The sequence below is a fragment of the Sebastes umbrosus genome, chromosome 8, assembly GCF_015220745.1.
Source record: "Sebastes umbrosus isolate fSebUmb1 chromosome 8, fSebUmb1.pri, whole genome shotgun sequence".
NCBI lineage: Eukaryota > Metazoa > Chordata > Actinopteri > Perciformes > Sebastidae > Sebastes > Sebastes umbrosus.
In genome coordinates, this window is record NC_051276.1 from 22,743,910 (window position 1) to 22,769,695 (window position 25,786).

The 25,786-nt window shown below is 40.3% G+C and overlaps 1 protein-coding gene across 10 annotated transcripts in view; it reads left to right on the forward strand.

Moving 5' to 3' along the window:
• Positions 1 to 12,214: 12,214 nt before the first annotated feature.
• Positions 12,215 to 25,786, forward strand: part of pbx3b (pre-B-cell leukemia homeobox 3b) — a 64,526-nt gene continuing 50,954 nt past the window's right edge. The window contains exons 1-2 of one of the 10 annotated variants that reach the window (XM_037778573.1): positions 12,215 to 12,366; positions 16,303 to 16,376. In XM_037778573.1, the coding sequence (XP_037634501.1) occupies positions 16,328 to 16,376 (49 nt within the window). In that variant the 5' untranslated portion in view covers positions 12,215 to 12,366; positions 16,303 to 16,327. Of the gene's footprint in view, positions 12,367 to 14,130; positions 15,682 to 16,296; positions 16,377 to 25,786 lie in introns of those variants that run through there. The other 9 variants (XM_037778567.1, XM_037778568.1, XM_037778569.1 and 6 more) reach the window with 9 other exon arrangements.

The window sequence follows — 25,786 nt, forward strand, 5'->3', positions numbered from 1 at the left end:
TATTGTTACAGTCCATAAGTGCTGAAGGAGATTTCGGCTCCGCTCGCTGGGTTTGAGGTCGTAGGACTTGTGTTATCAATTCTCAATGATTTAAATTACTAAAGTTCTTTTTCTCCTATCTGATCTTTTAAAGGGCAATGAAAAGGCCCATCTTTTCACTGAAACCCGTCCTCAATCACTGTTAATGTTAACTCCATGTACACATAAGAGGGCTGATAAAGAATCATTAGTCTCGTTAATGGAATCACGGGTCCGATCCCTCTATCCTTTCCTATTGAAAAGCGCTCTTCATTTCAAAGTTGTTCTGCTTTATTAAAGCTCATTACCATTTCTCTTTTAATAAGCACTCTTTAAAGTCATTACCTGCAGTGGAGTTAAAGGCTCAGCTATTAAAAGGTTACTTTAATGTGAATAATGGCCTCCCGATATACTCAAGTTAATTACTATTGGATACTGGATCTAGTTTAATCTAATGCCTAAACCTTAATGAAAGATATGTCACAGTACAATGAAATGGCGGAAAAAATTGTTCCTGATCAACAGAGCTGTTTGTGCTATCTCGCCTCACACAGGCAACATTCCTCCACCTTCAGCTCCACGGCAGCCTCCAAATACATTGAATTGCAATGTGCACTATTTTCTCAGAATATCAATAGACACACGGTTAGCATGGTTAATTGCAATTGAAGTCAATCTTATTAACGCTGTCTCCATCAATCACTTTTTCTAACATTATGTTGCAGTCAGTTACCGCTCTTTTTACTTTTATTCCTCAGGCAAAGACGTTATCATTTTTCATTTTAAAAGAAACACAAATGTGGAAAGTGCTGCCTTCAAATGCACAATGTGAGTTACTTTCTGTTTTTAAACCATTCCAAAAGGTCTGGTCCAATCCAGTCATATAATAATAATATGACATATTACAAATTTGAAACAGATGCAAATTTTAGGAGCTGCCCCAATAATATTTTCTTTAACATAACAAGGAAACATTTTAATGAATGTATCTGCCAAGTCTCAAAACATTGATACGTGTTTCATTTGTTTTCCTGCAATATACACTGATATCTGCTCTAAAACACTTTTATCAGGGTACGTATTACCACACACAGCACTGTTAGAGCGTCAGTAATCAATATTTTCATATTAACAATGAATCACATGACTACTCGAATATGAAGTGAGGCGCTCGTAGTGATGAAACCACAGCAGGAAGCCATTTTCCGCCAAATGGCTCCACCAAACCACCAAACCACCAAACCATACACGGCCAATAATAGCGACAAGCTAATGAGCATTGTAAAAGTTCACAGATATTTCCCGCAGGAGTTAGGGCATTTGCACATCAAGTACGCATTTTTCGTATGCGTTTCTTTTTAATCTCGGCCAAAAAAAACAGTTATAGCGGTTGTAATGCCGGGAAAAGATTGTGGTCTTTGTCAGCAGGCAGCTTTTTAACAACCTTCTTTTCCTAACGTTAACCAAAGTGCTTTTGTTGCCACATGCGGGACTCAGAATGCAAACCCTGGTCTCTGGTGTCAAAGTTCTGCGCTTTGTATGCCCAACATCCACCACCTCCCCATGACCTCCGTACAAGAACCTAGTTTATTCACTGGAAAAAAATGTCCCAACTGAACAAACTCCTGGTAGCAATTATGTATCCCTCCAAACATTACTGGGAACAAATTTAGTAGTATATATATATATATATATACGTAATTTCTAGGGGCCAAGGTTGCATTCAAGGCAACAAATTAGTGCAGAATGAAAGACTTGCTGAGCACACCTAATATGTGCACGCATTTGCAAGAATAACAGTCAAAACCCAGAGGGTGCACATCAAATTATTCAGCGCTCAGAATTCGCTATAATCCCAGCCCTGTAATATGACACCTTTGAACTCTGTGTTATCTTCCTCTTTGAGGGCACACGGTCAGGTGATGAAAGCTGACCTCTTCGTTTCAAACAGCTTTAATTCACTTGTGAAAAGCCTAATTGCGGTGATCTGCGCAGAAGGCCAGAGGTAAAGGCTCCTGAGGAGCATTAACCTTGAGATCTCAGTGAGGTACACTTTCCAGAGAAATCAGCGCCGCAACTCGGAGAGAAAATTGAGATCAAATGTGGAACAAATTTTGCAAAACGCATTACGTCAGGAGCTGCTGGTGGGAATCCACGACATATCTAAGAGTGCTGTTAAAACAAATCCTGAACACCTTCCCACCTTCCTTCCAGGAGACTGACATACACAATTACTGAATTCCAAGATGCTCTCGCTGACACGCTTGAAAACCTCTCATATCAGCAGTTTTCCCTAATTCACATATTCTCACGAGAAAAATAATTATAGCCACGATGATATCCCCAGTTAACAAATTACACATAGTCCTAATTGCTAAAGAGCACATTCCCTTAATGTTTAAGATAGAGAAAAGATCGCATCACTCTTAAGCTCCATTTTTATTTTTCCTGAAGTGAAATATGTGTCGTATTCATGCACAGAATTAATGTGCACCAAATGTACCGCATTAGCATTTTCCAGTGATACGTTTCCCTCTCTCTTAAGGTCATGTGGCTTTAACGGGAGGCTTAAGTAAGACTCATGTGCATGTGTATGACCCATTTCATAAATCCCATCGCCTCCTCGGTGAGATAGTGGATACTAAATGTCACAAACCAGTGGGTCATCTAATCCCTTTTCCTCAACAAACCGCATTAAAAACAATGATAAGGAATAAGCAGCGGTTGTGTTTGAGGGCTTCACCGTGCTAAAACACTCTGATGACAACAAGCATTTTCCATCATGTCAACAACAAACGGCGCATTCATGAATAGGTTTGTCGAGATGTGCTGGACAGATGTTGTAGTAGTCATTGGTCTCCGTGCTTGACAGATTATTTGCAGAACTTCAATGTATCTTTGAAGCCCAGGGGTCGCCCACTGCCAGCCAAACAGAAATGGCACTGTCAGAGACGGGATGGACAAGCGACTTCCAGCAAAGAGCGGCATGATGAAAAGACACACCATTGTTTCTTGATCAAGAGCACGAGGCTTCTATTGAGCATTGGCTTTTAAGATCAAATATTTCAACTGAAAATTGGCTGCAGCGCAGGCTGTATGTTGGCGTGCTTCATAAATATTGTAGTGTATGTTTCACATGAATGCCTCGCTAACAAGACGAACGGGACACAGACAGACATGTTCACCTGAAGATGTTTGAAGAAAGCTGACAATAAAAAGTGTAATCTTGTGACTTCATTGAAGCTATAAATAAAGAATTTTTGCTTTTAGCATTTATTAAAACGCTCCTGATTACACGAACCAGGCTGACTGCTGAGATGCACCTGATCTTTCTTTGTGTTATCATTGTTCTTGTCTTTGAGCTCTCCATCCAGGACACTTAAGAGGAAAAAAAAAAGACAGCTATTGGTGAGTACGGTCACATTCGCACCGCTGCTTGTCAGCGCTCCGACATTAATGAACTCACCGTTGAGTTGTTAGGTACAATAGGATTATTTTCTATCTGCCGTGTTTTCAAGAGAAATAAAGGATGACAAATGTTTGGAAAGGGGAAAAACAACTGTCTTGACTACTGCCTGACATGTGTGTCAGCATGTCAAAATGAAACATTAAGAAGTAAACCTTATTATTACCCTAAAAGGAAATCTAAAGCTTATTAAAGGAGTTTCGACTTAAGAACCTGGAGCTCGTTGTTTTAGGTTTGTGTGATTGTGTTTTTACACTGCAGAAATGTGTGCAAAACATGTTACATTTAAAGGAATAGTTAGACATTTTCAGAAATACGCTTATTCTCCTTCTTGCAAAGAGTTGAATGAGGCGAATAATACCATTCAGTCTGTATGGTCAAAATGAAGCTACAGCCAGCAGCCACTTAGCTTAGCATAGTTAGCACAAATGCTGTATATAAGAAGTAGACGTACATGGTTATTTGCAACCAAAAGTGACACTAGAAGGTGGAGCTAAGCACAACCGAGTAAGACTTGTTAGGCAACCAAAAAGGTTATAATTAACTTTCATGAACTGAAAACATGCTGTGAAAGGGTTAAAGTTGTAAGATAAAAACACGGACAACTCCCAGACCGGACAACGCCGTGGTAGCAACCTGTCAATCACAAGGTAGCCCCGCCCTAAAGCATCCCCTGCTTTATGGTCTATTTGACTCTAAATGGGACCATAATTTACTAAATGAACATCATGCTGTATTGAAGAAGACTTGAAACTAGCGATCGAGACCATAAACTCATGTTTACAATGTTTGCTTCTTTTTGCAACCAGAGGAGTCGCCCCCTGCTGGCTATTAGAAAGAATGCAAGTTTAAGGCACTTACGCATTGGCTTCCCTTTTCAGACCCCGGAGTTGCCCACTGGTAAGCACAAAGGCAAACTTCACCTACCAGTACCTTTAAAGTTCAAATATTTTCTTGTGTGGTTAATCCTTACCAAAACGAAGGGTAAAAACAACATGCTTATCCCTGTTTTCAGTCTTTATTGTAAGCTACTGTAAGCTAACCGGCTGCTGGCTGCAGCTTCCCGTTTACTGTAGCCTACAAACATGAGAGTGGTATCAATCATCTCATCTGGCTCTTGGCAAGAAAGTCTCCTTCACTGACAAAATTCATAAAATTAGACAAGCTGTCAGTACCTCCGGAAACCAGTATCAGTTCTGTACTGCATCTACTTAAACCGATTCAATTAGCATGACATAATTTAATAATAATGTGCAGCATCTAAAATCCTTGATTTCTACTTTTCAAAAGTGTTTAACTGCATGGCATCAGATCTTCTTCAGCCCTTATCTACTCTAATCCTAATTTAAGGAACTACTTTGCATTGATTGGTAAATACACATCTGAGCTTACGAAAATGACATGTGGAGTTCCTCAAGGCTCCATTTCCGGGCCTCTCCTGTTCAACATCTACATGCTGCCACTAGCGCAGATTATGGAAAACAAAAAATGATCTTACCATAACTATGCAGACGACTATGGGCTGAACTTTAGCATCCACATAAAGACAATTACAAAACCTACTATCACCATGAGGATAAATCAAGAACTCAAAGGTTTTAGCAGGATTTAAAAAAATGTCCATTTGCTTTTCCTCGGTATGGCTCGAGTTCTCATTCAGACCATTACTCCAGTTCTCAGATCTTTACACTGGCTTCCTGTGTGTGTCAAATATTTGACTTTAAGTGCCTTTTTATATTGTCTCATGTTTCTTTTCTTAATACCTTTTATGTCTTATGTAAAGCACGTTCAATTTCCTTGTTATGCAAATAAACTTGTTTTGACTCTGCAAGAAAGCAAATAATTCAAAGTGTCAAACTTTAACTTTGGTGAAAACATTGTCAGGTTTCACATGCAAAATATGCATTATGCCTCCTTTTGCTTTTGTTTCATTACACTTTTATCCAGAATGTTTTGTTTGTTTGCAACCCACTATTCTTTCACACACCAAAGATTTAGTTTTAGACAGTTTTAGATAAGACAAGCTATTTCTGAACAATGCACAATATACTGCTCGCACTACACTCTTTCCCTCAATTGAGAAAAAACAGATAGTAATACTGCACCTCCATAAGAGCCTCATAAAAATAATGAAACTCTGACGCTAGCTGCTCGCCCTGCTTCCAGCAACACTACATTTGAACTGTGTGTCGACAAAGCAACAAAGTCATCACTATCTACGGCGAGCGCTTGCATTTTGCTGATGAATGGAGAGCCCTGCCAGATTACTTGATTTGATAAGCAGTACAACCCATCGGTAACATAATACATCACAAATTGTTTTGTCAACAATTTATGATACCATTTATCAAATGACCATCGCAGTGGGCTGAGTTATGGTGTCACAGCTGGCATAATGTCAATACTCAAGCTGAGTTGAGGGCAGTCTGGCCACAGTGATTTAGACACGCGACACTCTGACCTCTTCAGAGATTTTCTCTTCATTACCGGACAAAATTGATGTCAGAGGGAGAAGAAAAGTTGTAAAATTTAATGTTTAAATCTTTACAATTAAATATATGAAGGAGATAAAGTGAGTGAGATAAAGCCCAAAGTCAATGTTGTGTAGGTCTGCTGCAGTTCGATGAAGACTTCACATTCACAAAATGGGCACACAGTTTAGCTTAAGATTTGAATGTGACTTTAAAAAATGAAATTAAAAGATTTAATTGCATGCTAGTCGATATTTATGGTTTTGATGAAAAGGTTTTACATCTATCCATCCAGACGTCCCTTTCTGCAGCAACTTCCTCCATCTTTTTCTCGCATAAAAAGTCTTAAAAATCAGCTGAATGAAAGTGAATTTTGCAACGAAAGCACTGCAATCAAGGTCGGATTTTATTCCACGCCTGAGAATCAATTTGGGGCTGCAGCCTGGTTGACAATTAAAATGTAAAGGCCTTAAAATGCCTCCCCGAGTCAATCCGTGTCTCTGGTATTGACTGCGATATATGGCCCGTGTCCAAGCCGACACCACCACCTCCACCACCACTCGCCGGCCAATCTTAAAGGTTACTGCAACCACTACATGTAGCCACATTAGCAGGACACTCACCTCTCCGGGTTTATGGCCTGTGTAATAATTTTAAGCAAAGAGAGAAGTGCATTCAGTGGAGACAGTAACAGCGAGAGAGTCGAGGGAGGACAAGTATAGTATGATTGATCGCGGTGAGCAGTGTAGCTGTGTAACACCCCCCACCCCTCCCTGATTACTGCCTGCTCCTGATCTCTCACATCTGTCTTGACTTCCTAAAGAAACAGATTCTTTAGATATGATACTTTTCACTGTTGGGATTAAAACTTTGTCAAAAGAAACATCCTGATTTGTGCAGTTATACACATGGATGAAGTGTATACTGACGTTACAGTATAGGTGTAGTGTATTGATTAAAAGCATTTACACATTAGTAGTTGTTTATCACCCCGTATTCTTCCAGCTGGTCCACAACAACACAACTACAAAGTCACCGGCTAAATTCACTCTTGTCCCGCACACATGTTGGAGATGTATCAACTCTCTAATTGTGCATTTAACATTCTTAACAGTTTATTAGTTTACCTCCCACACTAACACTTGAAATGATTTAATAACCACAGGGGGAGTTAACTACGCTCATTAGCAGATGCAATATTTCCTACATGGTTATCTACCTTTCAAGCAAGCGCACTGCTGTATCTGTGGTGGGATGTAACAATGTACATCTACTCAAGTACTGTACTTCAGTACAATTTAAGGGTACTTTTTTTTACTCCACTACAAGTCAGGGGAAAATATTGTACTTTTTACTACATAGCTATAGTTACTTTGCATTATATCATTCATATTTTACATACAAAACATGTGCTCAGCTCATAAAATATGACACATTGCTGCAGATTTAACTACTCACTAAACTTAAAAATTAGCTTCTTCTCGACCAACTACAACAGTAATAATTATCCATAATAAGTACTTTTGACACTTTAAAGAATAACTATTGTGCTTATTTTCAGGTGAATACTTGTATTTTGGATTTGCGTGCTTTAATGTTCAAAAAAATGCTTTAGCTTTTTATACCGGCTGTGCTGCAGCACCTCTATTCACCCTCTCACCCACTCTGTTGTGATCGGTCAACCGGGCCAAACTCTTCGGACTACGCTCCAGCTCCGCTCTAACTAGCTTTGTTTGAGAGCATACCAAACTAACCACTAGACAGGTATTATGCAAATGTGTTACTTGGTGATGTCACCACGTTACGGAAGAAAAGGTGGAACTTCAATCAGAACGTTTTGGGCCGTTCAGGAGCAGTGTTTCTTAGGGGGAGAGTAACTCCTTTTGGTGTAGACTTTGGGCTTTGTAACTTTGCAGACCTTTTACATGCACAAAAGACTATATAACACACTCAAGGAAAGAGAAAAAGCACAAAATTATAATAGGTCCTCTTTAAGTACATGTTGCTGATCATACTCCTGAATGTAGGACTTAATTTATAACGGTATTGCTACTTTTTCTTAAGTTAAGGATCTGAATGTTTCTTCCACCACTGTCTGCAATACACAACACCTGATATTTTGAACTTTGAAACATACATCAGGATTTTTAAAAGGCACCATTCCTTGGATGTTAGTTTACTACACAAAACCAAGGAGCAGATCCAACAAATACTCATGCCCTCTCTCTCTCTGCTTTCACGTGTACGACCATAATGAAGACAAATTGCATGCACGCCAGCGACAAATACCAGGAAATAAATAAGAATAAAGTATCCAAACCAAATGAAAGACTGTTCATAATTGGGTTAGTAATGTCTCTGGCACCGTCTACTCGGCCATTTCCTCCAATCTCCCCGAGCAACGGGGGATCACACAGGCGACACTCAAACCAGGAGGCATCTCGCTGCCATGTGACAGGCTGCCATCGCCGGGCTCCAACATTCTTTCACCGTCTCCAGCAACAATTCTGATGCGAGGAAGCTCAGAGAAAAGACGAAACATCATCTCCAGATGTAAAACACGCAGAGCGATTCCGCAAATATCTGAATGATTTGTGACCCCTTTGTGGACGGCGAAATTGTGAAATCATGCACCCATAACTTCTCACTTAATCTGTATTACTCTCATCACAACAGAGCAAGCCACTCTATCAGTAAATGCTAATCTCCTAATTAACAAGCTAATTAGGCAATTACAGCTTTGCAGAAGGATGCCTAAATGAAATATGACAACACAGTCACTTTCTACAGCACCTGTGGGTCTTTTCAGATGTCACAATGAGAAGCATGGTGACAAAGTGTTGCCTCTGCACTCATAAGTGCTAATTCCTATGCCTCGCTTAGCTCATCTGGAAAAATATTGTCATTTTATGTAAGCTAAGGTACAGTGTATGTGAACACAAGTTGTCAAATTACATGTAATTTATTTCTCATCAAAGAAATTGACCTGTGGACTTTTTTTTTTCACAGCGATGTGATTTAAAAAATGTACAGAAAACAGTGGATAACACAACCTCTTGGTTATGTAAACAAGGTTTGGTGAACTAGCAGCGCCACAGTGTCTTACTGTCGGGAGCTGTCACATGCGGAAATGAATTATGTTGACATATGGCTGAAAACAACGGCGAATAGGCCTGCTATGCAATGCAATGAAGAATCATGCACTGCAACAGAGGAGAGGAGCCGGAGCTGTACCTTTGAGCCCCTTTTGACAGGTATGTAGTGTGACTTGACAGCTCAGTATTTCAATGATAAATGCAGTAGTCCTGGGACTCCCATTCACTAAACTCAAGAGTGTGTTGCTCCGATACTTCAAGGTCAAACGAATGAGCAGAAACCACACAGACTGCTAAAGACTATCTAGATTTTTTCTCACATATTGAAATCTTGAGATATTACGATTTCCAACATTATACTTTAACACATGTAGTCATCAACCTTAATCCTAACACATGATGCTGAGAATGATGCTGAGATTTTCATTAATAAAACTAGAAGTATTCATGTACTTTGGTTCCATCCTATATCAAATTAAATCTGACACATTTACTAGGTGTTGTTCCTCGTTTATATTTGGACATCTATGACTCATCCTCATCTACAGTAGTTCCTGGACTGTGAATTGAGAAAAAGACAGCGGGGTGGTGTTATCTTCCTTTTCTAGTAAGAGTGTTGAAGCGTTATTTTAAATTATGACTCACTCTATCTAAGTTTTAGTAAAAATGTGCTTCATTTTCTGGAGATTAATCCAGTCACTCAGTTCTGACTCATGAAGATGAATCACTTCCTGACACCAGGTGGGCCATGATCTATCTATACTTTGTACTGACCAAGAAGAACATACAGTTCTTCACACCATCACTGACTAATAGGAAGTATTATAATTGGTACACTTAACTCTGCATTCTTAAGAAATAACGTGTTTGCAATAATGAGTAGATTTAATAGAATTTGATGAAAATTTAATTTAATTTTTAATCACAATTGGAGATCATGTCCATCTGTTCTTTACTGAGAAAGGTGAGTTAAAGTCTAACATGTCTGTAACATCCCTGCCAAAAAACTCTGTTGGAATAATTACCATAAAGTCATAAGAGCTTCCATGTCAGAGATCTTTTTATTTCATTTTTCATAAAAACAGTATCTTTCTGTCATAAAGATGATGCTCTGCTTGAACTTAATCTCAGTGTCACCCTACCCGCGTGTTTTCTTTTTACTTACAAGACACATACAGTATTTATTTTTAGATATTTTAACTAATGACACAATCCTGTGAATATATTTTGCTCTGTTTGTGTTTTCCTCTATTTTGTACCAAAAAATGTATTCTTTTTTCTGCTGTAACGCTGAATTCACACTAGACAGCGGCAAAGTGCGGCTCGCTGCAATAATTACAGTTTTCTGCGGCCAGGAGGCGTTTTCATGTGTTTCAGGCGGGAAGAAATTCTTTGTAACATAGGTCAATATATCACAGTATCTGTTTACTGATTGGCTGCAGGTCGTTTCTGGCTGCACTTCACAACTAAAAGTTAAACTTTTCCCAATTTTTGTTTAGCCGCACTGCACAGAATCAAATAGCCGCAGCTCGCTGAGCTCGGAAGCGGCCGCCAAAGCTTTTCATAGACATTGCATGGCAGCTCGCCGCAGGCCGCACTCTGGTGTGAATTCAGCGTTAAGCAGTCAAGCAGATTCCAAGCCACATCTGATCCAAAGGCAGCACAGAGACAGTTACAGACCGCCACTGATGCCCAATGATGGTCTGTCTGTTAGTTGATGGTATTATTTTGATAGTGTCAAAAATGTGTGCCTTTAAAAGTGAAAAAATTACACCCTTGTGTGTTAAAAACATGTTGTATACACAACTGTAATCAACAGACTGAATAAAACTACCACCAGCAACAAGACCACTGAAACATGAACATTGAATTTCCACTGACATAAAGTGCTCACCGTCATCATGACTGCAAAAACACTGGAGTTATTTCTTCCCCAGCTGATCGGGTTCCTCAGAATAAACTGCGGTTCGTGAGGATGAAGTCTGTCAGGACTTCTGTTTGGCTCATCAGTGTGCAACTTCAAAAAGAGACGAATGAGACTGAAATTAAAAATCAAAAAGTGGAAAAGTGTTACAGACAGTTACCAGTATACCAGCTAGATTTTCCAGGGATAATGCTGACCATTGCACATTTCTTCAAGTGGAATTTTAGGCAGTTTAACACATTTATTGATTCTCTGATGCCTAGTGTTGGGAGACATGACATCCACAAAGGTTATTTTGGCCGCAGGAGGATTTAATATCTTATGTGAGCAAACAGTACATGAAGCAGCAGAATAAACAGGATTCAGAGAAATTCATATTTGCTGTTTGCTCTGTAAAGATAAACTGGAGTGTTGGCTAACGTTACCTGAGCAAAGAATGACGTCACTCTCCCTCTAGTGTATTGTAATCAGAGTTTTTCTCTGTGTTTTGTTTAAATAGCCGGGCCGGCCGCTCGTGCATGTTAATTTTTACTATGGTTGTGCCCATATACTGTATATATAGATCATGATCTTATCATACATCCATGATATGGATGGACAATGTGTCTCCACTAACCTGTGCCAAAATGTCCTGAATTCTTGGTAGCTGCAATCTTAACATTTCGACGTCATTTGGAGTCTGCTCACTAATGATAGGAGGGGCTGGAGCTGGATGTCGAGGTCCCTCCCACACACCCACCCGAGCCAATCACGAGCCGAGCACGGAACCAGCATGCCAGTGTGAGCCACCTAGGTGCTACTTTAGCACCACGGTAGCAACAACTAACCATATCTCTATAACTATATTCATGATCAAACTGACACATGTTCTATTACACAGACTCATGACGGTTGTTACGTTTCCTCTCTGTACAATTCAGAGCTTCTGGCTGAGCCACTACTTCACTGTCAAGCAGCTGTCAATCACAGCTGTCAATCACAGCTGTCAATCATGACGTCTCACCCCCTTTTTAATTAAATAACTAATTTAAACCATCCGAAAATAATCAGGAAAAAATAATACTTAATAAATATATATAATAATAATAATAATAATAATAATAATAATAATAATAATAATAATAATAATAATAATTTATAAAAATAAATAGAAAAATATTTGATGTGTACTTTGACCATGTCCCATCCGCTAACATGGAGGAGGCGGGACTTATGACGTATACTGTAGCCAGCCACCAGGGGGCGGTTGAGATGTTCTGTTAGTCAACTGTCACTACTGAGGAGCTGTCATGTCGTCTGGCTAGCTAACGGCCGCGGTTACCGCTGATAACGCCGGCCAGACCCACGGTGTCGTCGCGGAAATGTAGCGCCCACCTTCCGGTTCGTCCCCAGGTAACTACTGTTAGCTAGTTCTGTCAGTTGTTGGCCGTAATGTTTGCACTGTTCGTGCTTTTAGCACCATAGTTAGCACTAGCAAATAACTTGCCGGTGTTATGTTCAAGGCCTATGGAAGGAGGCTAGGACATCGGTCTTGGGGACCGGGGTATTACGCATGCGCAGTGTAACTGAAGCTGCGGTCGTGCGATGTGATTGGCTCAATTTCGGCGAGTGCAGGCAAGATGTTACTGCGCATGTGTCATACCCCCTTATATATGACGCGTTGATGACCTAACCTCCTTTCCATAGGCCTTGGTTGAAGTAACGGCAACATTAACGTTACTGTCGGCTATAGAGGCTAACGAGTTAGCAAGCTAGCAAATGGGTAACATAATGTAGGAAAGGCATAATGACAGAGTGAAAAGATTATGCAGTTGGGAATATCAACATTTTCTCAGACATAAAATTGCGAAGAAAAACAATAGCCTATACTACTAAAATGACAATATATTCACTTATTATGTAAGGCAAAGCAAGGCAGCTTTATATGTATAGCACATTTCAGCAACAGGGCAATTCAAAGTGCTTTACATAAACATTCAAGAACATTGCGACAAAGTGCAAAAGAACATTAAGACATAATTAAAACAGTAATAAATTATATATTAATAAAAATTATAAAAACATTAAACATTAGAAAATAAAAACAAGCTAAAAATAAAAGCTAGGATCGAAGCTAAAATAGAATATAACACATAAGAGTAAACGCTCTAGTGCAGTATAAGATTATTATCTGGTTTAATGAAAGGCAGCAGCAAACAGGAAAGTTTTAAGCTTTGATTTAAAAGAACTCAGAGTTGGTCCTGCAGGTTTCTGGGAGCTTGTTCCAGATATTTGGTGTATAAAAACTGAACGCTGCTTCTTCTGCATGTTTAGTTTTGACTCTGGGGACACTAAGCAGACCTGATCCAGATAACCTGAGAGGTCTGGATGGTTCATAACATAGCAGAAGATCAGAAATGTATTTTGGCCCTAAACCATTTAGTGCTTTGTAAATCATCAGGAGTATTTTGAAATCAATTATCTGAGAGACAGGAAGCCAGTGTAGAGACCTGAGAACTGGACTGATATGATCCACTTTCTTGTTACCGAAAAAAATTAACTTCCATCGCCTTTGCCATTTCTGACAACCAGTCCAGGGTTGGCTCAGCTGTCTCCATTTGAGAGCCGAGTGGACGCAATAGATATGCTATTAATCCAATTAATGTTGACTTTGTGACTTTATGGTCATCATAAACCAATATCAAACAAAGCCCTTGAGTCAGAAGTTCAGCATCAAGGTCCTGAATTGCACAAGCTACTCTCTGTAAAACTCCAGTGTTAGGAAACCTGTCTATAACTCCACACTCTTTATTCCTGTGTGGTTATCACCCCCAAAATGAAGGCAAACCCCTTAATGTTGTCTGTTTCTTTATAAACTCACGATGCTCATTGTTAGAGAGGTGCACACAGTATATATTTACAGCCTTGCATCCAAGAGCTCAACAACTTGTGTCTGCTGCCATAGCAACTGCGGATGGAGCACAGAGGCAGTCCTTGCTTGTGTGCAATGGATGTCACTCGTGGCAACGGCCAATCAGAAGTTCCCATCTCTTTTGTGCGAGAGAGGGTGTGAAGATGGAGGGATGGAGTGGGTGGGCTCTCGGCATCATGCATCTGCCACTTAATAGGACACAGGGATCGTCAGTCTCCGTCATCCCCTCCTGCGATTGGTCGAGGAGCTTTACTTTTCCAATAATATAAACATGTCTACTCCTTTTGCACTGGCTTGAACCAAGGCTTTTTTACAAGGGGGGACTATGCAGTTCTACATCAAACTGTATAAAAACTCTCATTATGCATTCGCCTGTGTTGTTGCAGGGCTAAATCTTTATTAGTGGTATAGGGAATATGCACATAGCTGCACGTGTACGCGTGAGGAAACGAGGATACCCTGCAAGCTGCTGCAAGGAAGAGAGAAAGAGAGAGAGGACTGCCGTGCTTTCATCAATATAATCACCACCCTAAGTACTAGCTCTTAACATTTTGTTTTTCGGTGTTCAGGGCGAGAAGTGACAAGAATATAGACCCCTCCTCTGCAGGGCGGAGCGTGCATTTTCATTTCGTATTTTGTATTTTTTTATTTATTTTTTTTCTAGCCCCTGTTCTCCCTTGCTCTGACACGTCTGCACTGAGTGAGTGGCATTGGCACACTGTCAATCGCTCACTACCCTGCTGCCATCAAACAACATAAAACACACACAGGCAAGAAGCTGGAGCTCATAAATTTCAGCAGGGCAAGATCTTTTTTTTTGCGCATCGCCCTTATTATATACAGCGTTGTATCCTAATTAATTTCGTGGTTGCTTTCTTTTTTTTCTAAACAAGAAATCTCACAACTTTTTTTTGTATATTTCATATTTTTTATATATATATATTATAGTCATATTTGGACACCTTATTGCTGCAGATTGTGTATTTTTTTTTCTAATACTGTCAGTTGTCGCGGGAGTCATTTCTGCACATTTATAGTTGGCAACACCTGCGAGATTTTTTTTTTATTTGTTTACACGTTTCTCCACATTGGATATTTTTTTTTGGTTGCCGGTGCTTCTTCGCATATAGGAGGATTTGGACATTTTTTTTTTTTTTTTTGGAGAAGAAGGAATGCGCGAAGGATCCCACGAAGAGCGCTAATAAATGAGAGATCACCAAAGGAGCGTTTCTGTCTCCATACCAGCCGTCACATCTCAGAGAAAAAGACAGATTGGCATGAGGATCCGTGCTGGATACGATGGACCGTCAATTTTGACAAAGAAGTGTTAAAGAAGAAGAAGATTTATGCATTTTTCTACGCGTTTGGGCACTTTGGACCGCGCGTAAAAATAGCAGGAGGACAGCGAGAACTTGGACACAAGATTTACCATAAAACACCACTGCTATTTTATTTTTATTTTTAAAACAAACGTGTGTTTGCTCCTTTATCGCCGAAGAACCACAGCTGTGCATCCTTCTTGTCTGCAGCACATGCTATAACCCGATTTCGTATATGAGTTTTTCAATTTGTGTGGCTCAGTGCACAGACTCTTTAGCGGCTACTATGGACGATCAAGCCCGGATCATGCAGTCGATCGGCGGCGTCAGTCTGGCCGGCCACTCGGTACAAGGAGGCATGGCACTGCCGCCTCCACATGGACACGACGGGACAGACGGAGGAAAACAAGACATTGGTGACATTCTCCATCAAATAATGACCATAACTGATCAAAGTCTGGACGAGGCGCAAGCAAAGTTGGTTGATTTATATGTTTTATTAACTTCAAACCCCCTCCTTCTCCACTTCTCTCCTCCAAAACGCTGAACACATCATTATTGAGACGCTTAACTTAACTCCCCCATGCATAACAATAGGCTGGAGTGGCTTTAATGATAATCATGCACTGAGGTGTATTTACTGCCTCGCAAAAAGATTTAACACATGAGAAAAGTTGTCACTGAGGAAAACAGCAGCATTTTATTTAAAACTGCTTTGTGTGTGAGCCTGAGTGAGCTTGTGTTGTTCAAAAAAGTTTGTGTGCACACATGTCCTGTAGTATATGTCTGCAAAACTATAAGTGGTGCTGAAAAAAAAAATTAAATTCCTGTCAGTATAGGCTTATTATATAAATTAGTTGTCATTGAGCATTAGATTTATAATGGCAACATTATATTAGTCTAACCCAATTAACAGATTTTGTTTTTCTGTAGCAAATGATAACTTTTGAGAGACATGTGTGGGTTGGAACATTGCAAGGCATGACATAAATGACAACTGAACTTAATATCTTAAATGATCCATTTTACTTGTTAATGTCTAACATGATTTATCAGTGGATTTATGTCAGTATTTTATCTTGTCTCATACTGAAACAGGAAACACGGACTGAACTGTCACAGAATGAAACCAGCACTCTTCAGCGTTCTCTGTGAAATCAAAGAAAAGACAGGTAAGATTTTTGTGTAAAACAAAATATTTTAATATGAGAAAAATAATAGTGTAACCTCAATATAATAGCACACAGACATTCTTACCTCACAGTGATCCAATGGCAGCCTGCATCCAGGTTACAGGGAGACCTCTGCCCAAATTAATCAATCACCTTTTTCTTTTTTAAATATGTCATTGTGCCACACAAAATCAGTCCTGTTGTCATAGCAGAGGTAGATTTCTTCTCCCCCCCATTGTTTCTGCAGGAGCATCTTTTTTTCAAGCACTGGTTGCTTGGATTTAAACAGAAAGTGCTTTCACCCTCACTACCCTGGCACCGAGCAGGATGGGGGGAAATCCCGTAGCATATGCTCTACATAGCTGAGATCACAATGAATTCATGCTTTATAACCTGACAAGTTTTCAACATATGCAGGAAACCTCAATCAATAATTTTATTGCAATTATATGCAGACACCTGCCCTACAAATGTGGGCAGTTCATCCTGGTAAAATGCAAATAATAGAATCAGCTTGTAAAAAATGATTGTAAAAAAATAATTTTGAAAAAAACAAATGTTGCATATTAGGCAGTTGCTTTTAATAAGCATCATGTCTGCAGATTTCTGTGACAAGGGTCACAAACCTTCAGTGCATGCACACATATAAACACATATATGAGAGACCGCTGAAATTATACCTAATGTTTTCATGTCTTATAACTTTTCTTATAGCCCAAACTTTGCTGTAGTATATTTTTAAAAAGTCACCTTTGTGCAGACCGATTGCTGTTTCTACATGTCCCCCATAATGTTTATGGAACATATCATAAACTGCATCCCTTTAAATTCATAAATGAAGACACAATTGATTTTATTGTGATAACAGCGTTTTACAGAATGTGTATTATACCTCATATTTATGTGATTGTTCTGTTCTTGAAACTCGAAACAAAGTGCGGTTGAACAGATGCTTCAAATATTCAAACCATACTGTGCATCATTATTTGCAATATTCCCCAAACAACATGTATATTTCTCAGTCAAAGAAAATACGAGAATATGAAGAAAACAATGCTGTACGTTTGGTGTAATTTAGCAAAACCTGATGCCTTATCAGATTTGTGACCTTTTGTGCAGTTTATGAGGAAATTGGCTCGGGAGAGATCATAAAAGTTTATGAACTTCCCCAACACAGGTGGCGTCCACAGGGGCAGGCAGAGGGTCCACGTTCTGGCCGAGGTGCTCTGCCGTGTGTGTGCCTGTTGAGTTTAGACAATGAAAGAGACAGAACGAGAAAAAGCAGAGGCTGCAGATCGCACATCACACGAGATGCCAGCTTTAATTTCGTAGGCGACCGTTGATCTGATGTGAAAGTGTTTTCCAGTGCAGAAGCAGTTTATGCATCTGTAGAACGTAGACCTCGGTGGAAAAAAAATATTTGACAAGTGTTTTTATTTTTAGACCTAAGTCACATTAAAATTTAGTTCCAATTAGCCTGCAAGTTACTTTAATACGATGTTTTACCAGTTTGTTTGTCGAAACATGTTTCTGCTAAGCTCTAGAATTTAAATAAGCCAGTTAAAGTAGCATGAAAAAGTAAATGACAAGATAGATATATGCACATGTACGTGTGTTAGAGGGTGTATGTGCCCGGGAATGAGTGTGTGTGAGAAAGAGATGAGACGGAGGAGGAGAGGGAGAGCAAGTGTGTGTGTGTGTGTGTGAGTGTGTGTGCATGGTTAACCTGTGGTTTAGAGTCACAGCCTCCCCCCTCTTAGCCATTGACAGAGCTCAGCTGGTCTGGTGGCCTTGTTGACCAGCACACAGTGAGCCTTTCTCTGACTCCTGTAGCACCGTTCACATGGCTTCCTTGGCCCCTTTCATGTCCGTTCACATGGCACAGACAGGGGCCGCTGCCTTTTAGCCATGGGATCCACCGTTGGCTCAAAGTGACTTTTAATAATACATTTGAAAGCGGTCCAAGAATCATCGGTGTAATTACTGCGCGCATGTATCATGTTATCGAGGACTTATTGTCTGGTGTGCGGATGAATAGCGAGTTCAGGGTTCAGCTTCAAAGCTTTTAGTGTTCCAAGTATTATTTTGGCGAGACAAAATCAAAGTGGTGAGAACGGCCTCACTCTTGATTTTCTTGTGGAGGTAAAGAATTTTCTAGTGATGGCAAGAAATCTTGAAGTCTTTTCAGTGTGTTTGGAAGTTTCTGGCACTCTTCTAACTTGTTATTGTAGAGCTACAACATATTTCTGCATTGCTAATGCCCTAGAAGTATTAATTCACTTTGATATGCTAATTAGAGAGCATTATGCAAGAAATGAGATTAAGTGGCAGCATGAAGTCATTTGCCTGTCACTAAATTGAGTGTTTTTAGCAGGAGGGGTTTTTTTCCCCCCAAAATTTTCTTGGTTTTGCATTTAGATAAGCTAAATGTGAGATTCGGTTCTTTGTCCTTCAGCGTGTGATGTTTTTCTTTTGCATTTAAAAAAGATGGCAATTAAAATGTTTTATTCTTATGTTTCTAACTGTTTCAGGACAAAGGATACATTCATGTACCTTTTTCCCTGTAGGCCGCGCGAGAAGACAATGAATGCATTGAGCGAAAATTGCCTGCGATTCAGATGAGCTTTGCAGTTATTCCTGTGTGCTGGGGTTTGTTTTATCCTGCTGGCTGCTCCCTCGTCTTGCTCTCGTGCTTTGGAGGAGAGGCTCTCAGCAGCAGCAGCAGCAGCAGCAGTGGGAGCGGCAAGAATAACAAAGGTGAAAGATTACCTCCATATGGTATTTCTGACCAGGAAAAGAGAGGTTCTGTGGCAAGACTCCTCTTTGATGTGAGGTTTAATCAATAGAAAGAGATTACAGAAAACTATTACAGGCTAAATCACGGAGTGCCACAGAGAGGCTTAGCCCTCTCCACAGCTCTCTCAGCTGCGTGGCGCTTCTTTTGGCTGCGTATTGACTTGTTGTTTTCCTGACCTTTGACTCATCAGGTTCAGAAACAGGGGGTCTAGAGAGGTAGGGGAGGGAGAGACCGAGAGAGAGTGTGGCAGATTCAGCCTGATAAATGCTCCGATCCAGTGTTTAAAGCAGTGGATTAGGGAGGGACTCTACACTCACAGTCCAAAGCCAATGTCGGCGTTTTGTTGCACACGTTTGATTTGGCTTCTGAAAAACCAACTAAACGTGTGTTTATCGGTCCATCTGCGTTATATGTAATGTTCAGCTAGGAAAGGCTGTGTTAATTAAATACAGTTCAGGATGAGCCTGTAATTAACCACATGCAAGGCCGACTAAAAGCATTACCTGGAGTAAATAGAGTTAGGACTGAGGAGGTAAGCATTTCTGAGATCTACAGGAAACATTAATTTCAATGTTCCCTGACAAAGTTAATGACCCCTCTCATTCCAATTGGGTTGTTAATAACTTATTTTATTTTTATTTTTATTTTATTTTATTTTATTTATTTATTTATTTATTTTTATGTATTTATTTATTTATTTTTTATCATCTGTAGCTAAAATAAAAGAATCCCTCTTACAAGCCAGGGAACATAAAAATATATTCTATTTGACTTGATTTTTCTACCTTATGGGTTTTTCTCGGTGCTAAAAAAAAAAGCTCCAGTAAATGCATGACAGAGAACAGAAAGCTATTCAGCAGGAGAGACAATTGACTTTGGCTGCTTTTTGTCTCAGAGAGCCCCAGTGATGCGGCTGCACTGACTAGATAGTGTTGTGCCGAATGGCTCGCGCACAGCTGGGTTCCTGACTGGCTCAATGGCAGGGCCACTAGTGCTTCCTCCTCTAAAGCACGAGGGGGACCGGGGGAAGATGTGGCTATTATCTAAGTAGCTCCCAAATACCCTCCATTTCCCCATCAGCAAAAGATGAAAAGAAGGAGAGCCAGACAAAGAGGGGAAAAAAACAACAAGAGTATACACATCAGTTTCATTTGGAAGGCTAAATGCTTTTGTGCTGTGGAGATAGATGCCTCTGCACCGGTGCTGCCTGGTGTCTGCACGCACACGGCTCCTCAAATCTGTTTTTTTTTTTTGTACGATGATTCAGTGCTGTCCCTCCATCTGCACACACGAGCACCCATCTTGCAAACGTCTCCCTCGCTCCCCCCCTCCATCGCTCCGAGCGCTTTCTGCGCGGCTCCTGCGCGATCAACAGCTCATAATTGTTTTTTGCACATACGTTATGCAAATGAGCCTTTATGGCAACTGGCATAACAATTAGCATCCTCCAACAATATTTTAGTAGGTTAATTGCGAAATTTCTGAATTGTACGTCTGAGTTGTTAATTAGGCATGACAGAGGTGGTGAAATAGTTATCTTCAGGCAGTGGCAGCCAGCAGAGGCTGCTTGGGATGCAAAGAGGAAGGATTGATTGAAATGAGTTTGCAGCAGTAGCAGTGTGGCTGTTGGAGGCTCTTTGCGGGCCCCCTTTTTGCTTTTTGAGGCGTCTGTCTGTCTGTCGCTGAACATAGAAATATATCAACCTGAAGCAGACAGGTAGAAGCTAGATCAAACTATGACCCCCTGTAGAAATAGATTAAACGTGAGCGATACAACTTGTTGTCTTGTCGGCGTGACTTAGAAAGGATTTTTTTTCATGCATCACTGGGGCTGAACTCTCTGTCAAAACAGTAAACAACCTTTGACCTGCCAGACATAGTTAAACCAAATGTTCCCTTTTTTTGGAAGTTGCAATGTGGAATTTTCACTGCTTTAAATAAAGTTAATGCCAACAACACACTTAATATTTCACACTTTTCTTCTGATGAGGCAGGTTTACAAAAAAATGAATTCATTAATTATGCTTCTTGAGTCATTTTTGGTACCAGAAAGGAAATTAAAAATCCATCTACTTGTGTTAATGAAACACACAGTTGCAAAAGATAAAATTAACTTTTTATGGTTATGCAACTAACTATTATTTTCATTGTCGATTAATCTGTATGTGTATTTTCTTGATTAATGGATTGGTTATTTGATCTATAAAATGTCAGAAAATGTTGATCAGTGTTTTTCAAAGCCCAAGATGACATCCTCAAATGTCTTGTTTTGTCCACAACTCAAAAATATTCAGTTTACTGTCATAGAGGAGTAAAGAAACCAGAAAATATTTACATATCAGAAGCTGGGATCAGAGAATTTTTACTTTTTTTTCTTAAAAAATTACTCAAACTGATTAATCGATTCTCAAAATAGTTGTTGATTAATTTAAGTTGACAACTAATTGATTAATTAGTTAGTCAATGCAGCTCTAAATGTGTTATGTAGTTTTGTTTGTTAGGGTTATGATGCATATACTTTTCAGCTACTGTACCTGTATTTATTTACAGCTAAAAAAAGAAAAAGAAAACGCTCAGAGATTGTTTTTTTAAACATGAACTTTCCCCTGAGTCTCCTGTGTCATGACGTTCATTACTGTGTCAGCCGATGGCCGAGCCTATGTAATGCCACGGAGCCGGTTATTAGTGTAAAAAGGGTTAGAGTGAAAGACTGGTGCAAAGCAAGTCCTCTCTCAGTAATGACTCTGCTATTTATAGGTCCCTATTTCATTAGCTCTAGTGTTTCAGGGAAGAGTTTTCCTCATGGGACAGCAGACACCGCGATGTTCATTTACTCTGTACACATTACATGTGGACAACTAAATGACCTATCATTCGCGAGTGCAACAACACTGAAAACAATCCGGCTTTCGTCACTATTTTTGCTCGAGTAACCTTTCCTGTGTTTAATCTTTTTGACAGACATACTGTAACTTACATTTTTTTAGTAGGCAGTTAAATGCCTGTATTTTAGACTGTTTTGTCACGTGTGTGTGGAGCTGTTACTCCTACAGGTGATGGATTTCTGCACATGAAGTGATGAAGGAATTAGAGGCAGAAGTCAGTAAATGTACACACTTTAAATCTCATCTGTAATATGTTGACATTGCAGCAGTCTGCAGCTTGACTAAAAACAGTACACTGTCGTCACCTTTCTTTTCTTTACACAAGATTGTTTTCCAAAAAACAGGAGCAAAAAGGAATCCTTCCCTCGTTTGCAAGCTTGAAAACGAAGCCTCTCTTCTTCCCATTGTTCCACGTGCCATTGTTCCACATGTTTCATACATTACAGTGATATATTGAAGGCAGAAATGGGAAAAAGACTGCAATGCAATGAAATTTTAATCAGCGTCTTCTGCTGCTTTAATAAGGCAAATAATTCTTATTGGCTGCTGTGTTAAGATTTCTAATATTTAATTCATAACAAAGCTTGCATTATTCTGCTTTAGCCCTAAGACAAGCTGCACTCTGCTGCCTGCCAAGAGGCAACTATGGGGAAAAGAAAGATATAAAGGGAACTGCACACTGAGCATTTTTCTCATCAGTCGTGGCAGAATACTATCGCCTTGTTTTGATATTGTTTGTGAATTTAAATATGTATTTAGAATAATTTTAAATAATCGTGTTACTGGAGCTAATGACGCTACTGCTGGGGATCAGCACCTGAAAGTGCCTCCCTTTATAACTTTGTCAGTAAAGTATGACCACTCGCAAACATCTTTTTTATTTTCTTAAGCTCTTGAAGTATATTCTTGCGTCTGAAGTAATGGAAAGATGGCGAGGGGCCAGCAGCTAGGTGCTGGCTCATGTTACAGTGAAACGGCGGGCCCTGTTTTCGTCTCTCGGTTGAAATGGCTTAATTGGTGTCAGAGCCCCAGGGATAAAGGCCTCTTGCTCTGAAACACAGCCACACAGGCCCCTGTCTTCCCTCAAACCAGGAGGAACGGCCGGCGTCTGCCGGTGAATGAGGACTAAGCCGCGGCATAACAATACCAAATGATGTTTGGGATGACAGAAATTAATATGCGCTTGCTCCCAGAAAGCTATGATTAATGACGGCGGAGCAGGGGAATGCTGTCCCTCCTTTTTTGCTCCTCTTTGATGGGGATTGAAAAGCAAAAAAAAAAAAAAAAAAGGTTTCTCCTCTCTTTAGAAAGTGGAGGTCATCCAGAGTACATTACTGCTATTCTTCTCTTGCTTTTTCCCCGAGCAGGAAAGGGCCGAGAGCTTGTAATGAATTTTGGAATGATTCACTAACATTGGGAGTGTATTGTCCCATGGCATGTGGGTCAAACAGACACATACCTGTGTATCTTTCCCACACTGCAATAATTAATAGCTGATAATTTCAGATGTATTTTTTCATGCTTTTGAAGTGATAATTTTTACTCAAAAAGGAGCCGTCCTAATTTTAATAACGGAGTTAATAACTGATGTTCTGACGGCGTCTTCTCTTCATATGGAATCTTATACACACACATTGATTCGGAGCCAAAACGTGTGAACAAAATGGTGGTGTGCTGTTGCCATGATAATGATCTGTATCTGTTGTGTCCTAGGAGGAGACACATGAATATTTAATTGTGTCTGCTGGAGAGAGATCCCCAGACCCTTCTGTTCATTCCTTACTTTCTCTAATGTGTTTCCACCCTTCCACCCAGGTACTTCCTCTCTTAGTAATGGAGAATTAAAGCGTGCATTAAAATGATATAAATTGCAATGCGAGGGATTTCTAAGGACATTCGTCTGCGCACAACGCGGTTGAAAAATTCAAATGGCAAGTTTTGACAACGGATATCTGCTGACGCGGCGTATTTGCCTCTTCAAATAAGCATTTCCTCCATTGGAGTGATTGATATGTATTAAGCATGCACTTTTTTTTTTTTTTTTACATCTGGAAGATGATGTAGGTGCAAGGATATGAGTTTTAAACAGTGAGCGAGTTCCCCCCTCATATTGATCTATTTGTGTTGCCAGAGTGGCAGGTGCTATACGAAGACTGTGTCAGCTTTGATTGTTTGTGTCAGTGATCCGAGCCGACACTGAGCTCTCTTACTGTTCGTCACCGCACTTCCTCTTGATGAATGGCAGCACACTGCACAGATCCTCAAAAAAAAAACTCATGTCTACTACGCTGTCTCACCGACCCCGTGAATCAGCATTGGTCTTCAGAGATTATTTATCGTGTACGCTTAGATGTCCTCATGCAAAAAATCGTGGGACGTACCTGCATTCTTTGCGGGAAAGGTTGTCTTTTAATGCAATTATGTAAAAGCTTTCCGTGTGAATGTAAACATCAGTTGTTGAGAGACAGGAGGTGTGGTTTCTCTAAATATTCAAGATTAGTTCTTAACCTGTGTGTGTGTGATGGCAGCAGGCCTGCTAGGTTGTGGCGTGAAGGTGAGGTGCGTGATGCTCGGGAGCCTCTGTAAGTATGCAGAGCACGGCGGGCCTCTCACGGGTGCTGAAGGAGAGCATGGAGTGGCAGAGTTAATTTATTTAATGACTGAGCGTCTTATATCTCCCCAGCCCTGATTAGAATCCATGCTTGATGAGGGAAGCGATAGAGGGGTGTGCACTGCCCCTAGGCCCTAGCACGTACGTTTTCTTTCTCCAGTGCCTTTTTTTCACCCTACCCCCAATCCACTGGAAAAGAAAAAGGGAAAAATGCACCACCAAGTAGGATAATTTCCACTTCTGTCTGTTGCGATATTTTGTCCGTATGTGTGATCATTGTGTTGCACGTTGAAAATGCAAATGCAAAAAGGAAATGCAGCTCTGAGGCTGATTAAATGTGTGTGTGTGTGGCGTGCTCCGTGATAAAGACGAAGTGCCGTGGAAGCTCTATGAACGTGGGAAAGCCAAACAGAGTGTGTCACTTTGGCAGCGTGGGCTGTCAGCATTGGGGAGCTGCAGTTGTAAAAACCATGACCTTCCTCTTTGCCAGCATGTCTCTCGCAGAGCCAAAGCGCTGCCCTGTAGATCTGGGCTGGCTGTGGGAGGGAATACAAACACAGAGAAAAGGACAGACAGTGGAAAAAAAAAAAACGGTAAGAGCCATAATTGTGAAGAGGTGGGGGGGGGGTGGTTGAAGTAATGAAATACTTCTTGGAGCTATCATGACTGAGAAGGTGAGGGGAGGGAAAGCGAGAGAGGACCGGCGAGGAGGGGAAAAAACACTCCTCGGCTTCTAACATTTCCATGAGCCATCATCAGTAATGCCGCAGCAGCCTCACAAACCAGAAATTATTTCTTCAGGCGTCGCTGTCAAGTGTTATTCAAATAACACCAGCCTCACATTTGAATAACAGCCGACATTTTGAATTAATTAATCAGACAAGATAGTCCGGGCCTTTTCTCATTAGTCTACAGGTCAGGCTGGGGAAGATATATGCGCTGGTGATGATATACTTGTCTTTAATAGTGATTTATGGAGATTTGGGATTGTACTCGATTTGTCAAAGGGCCCGGTAGCAGAAAAATAGGACAGTGCATATTTCATTACCTAATCTCTGATACGTTCCACGATGCTGGAAAGATACAACGCCGTTGTTTAGATGCACAGGAAGCTCTT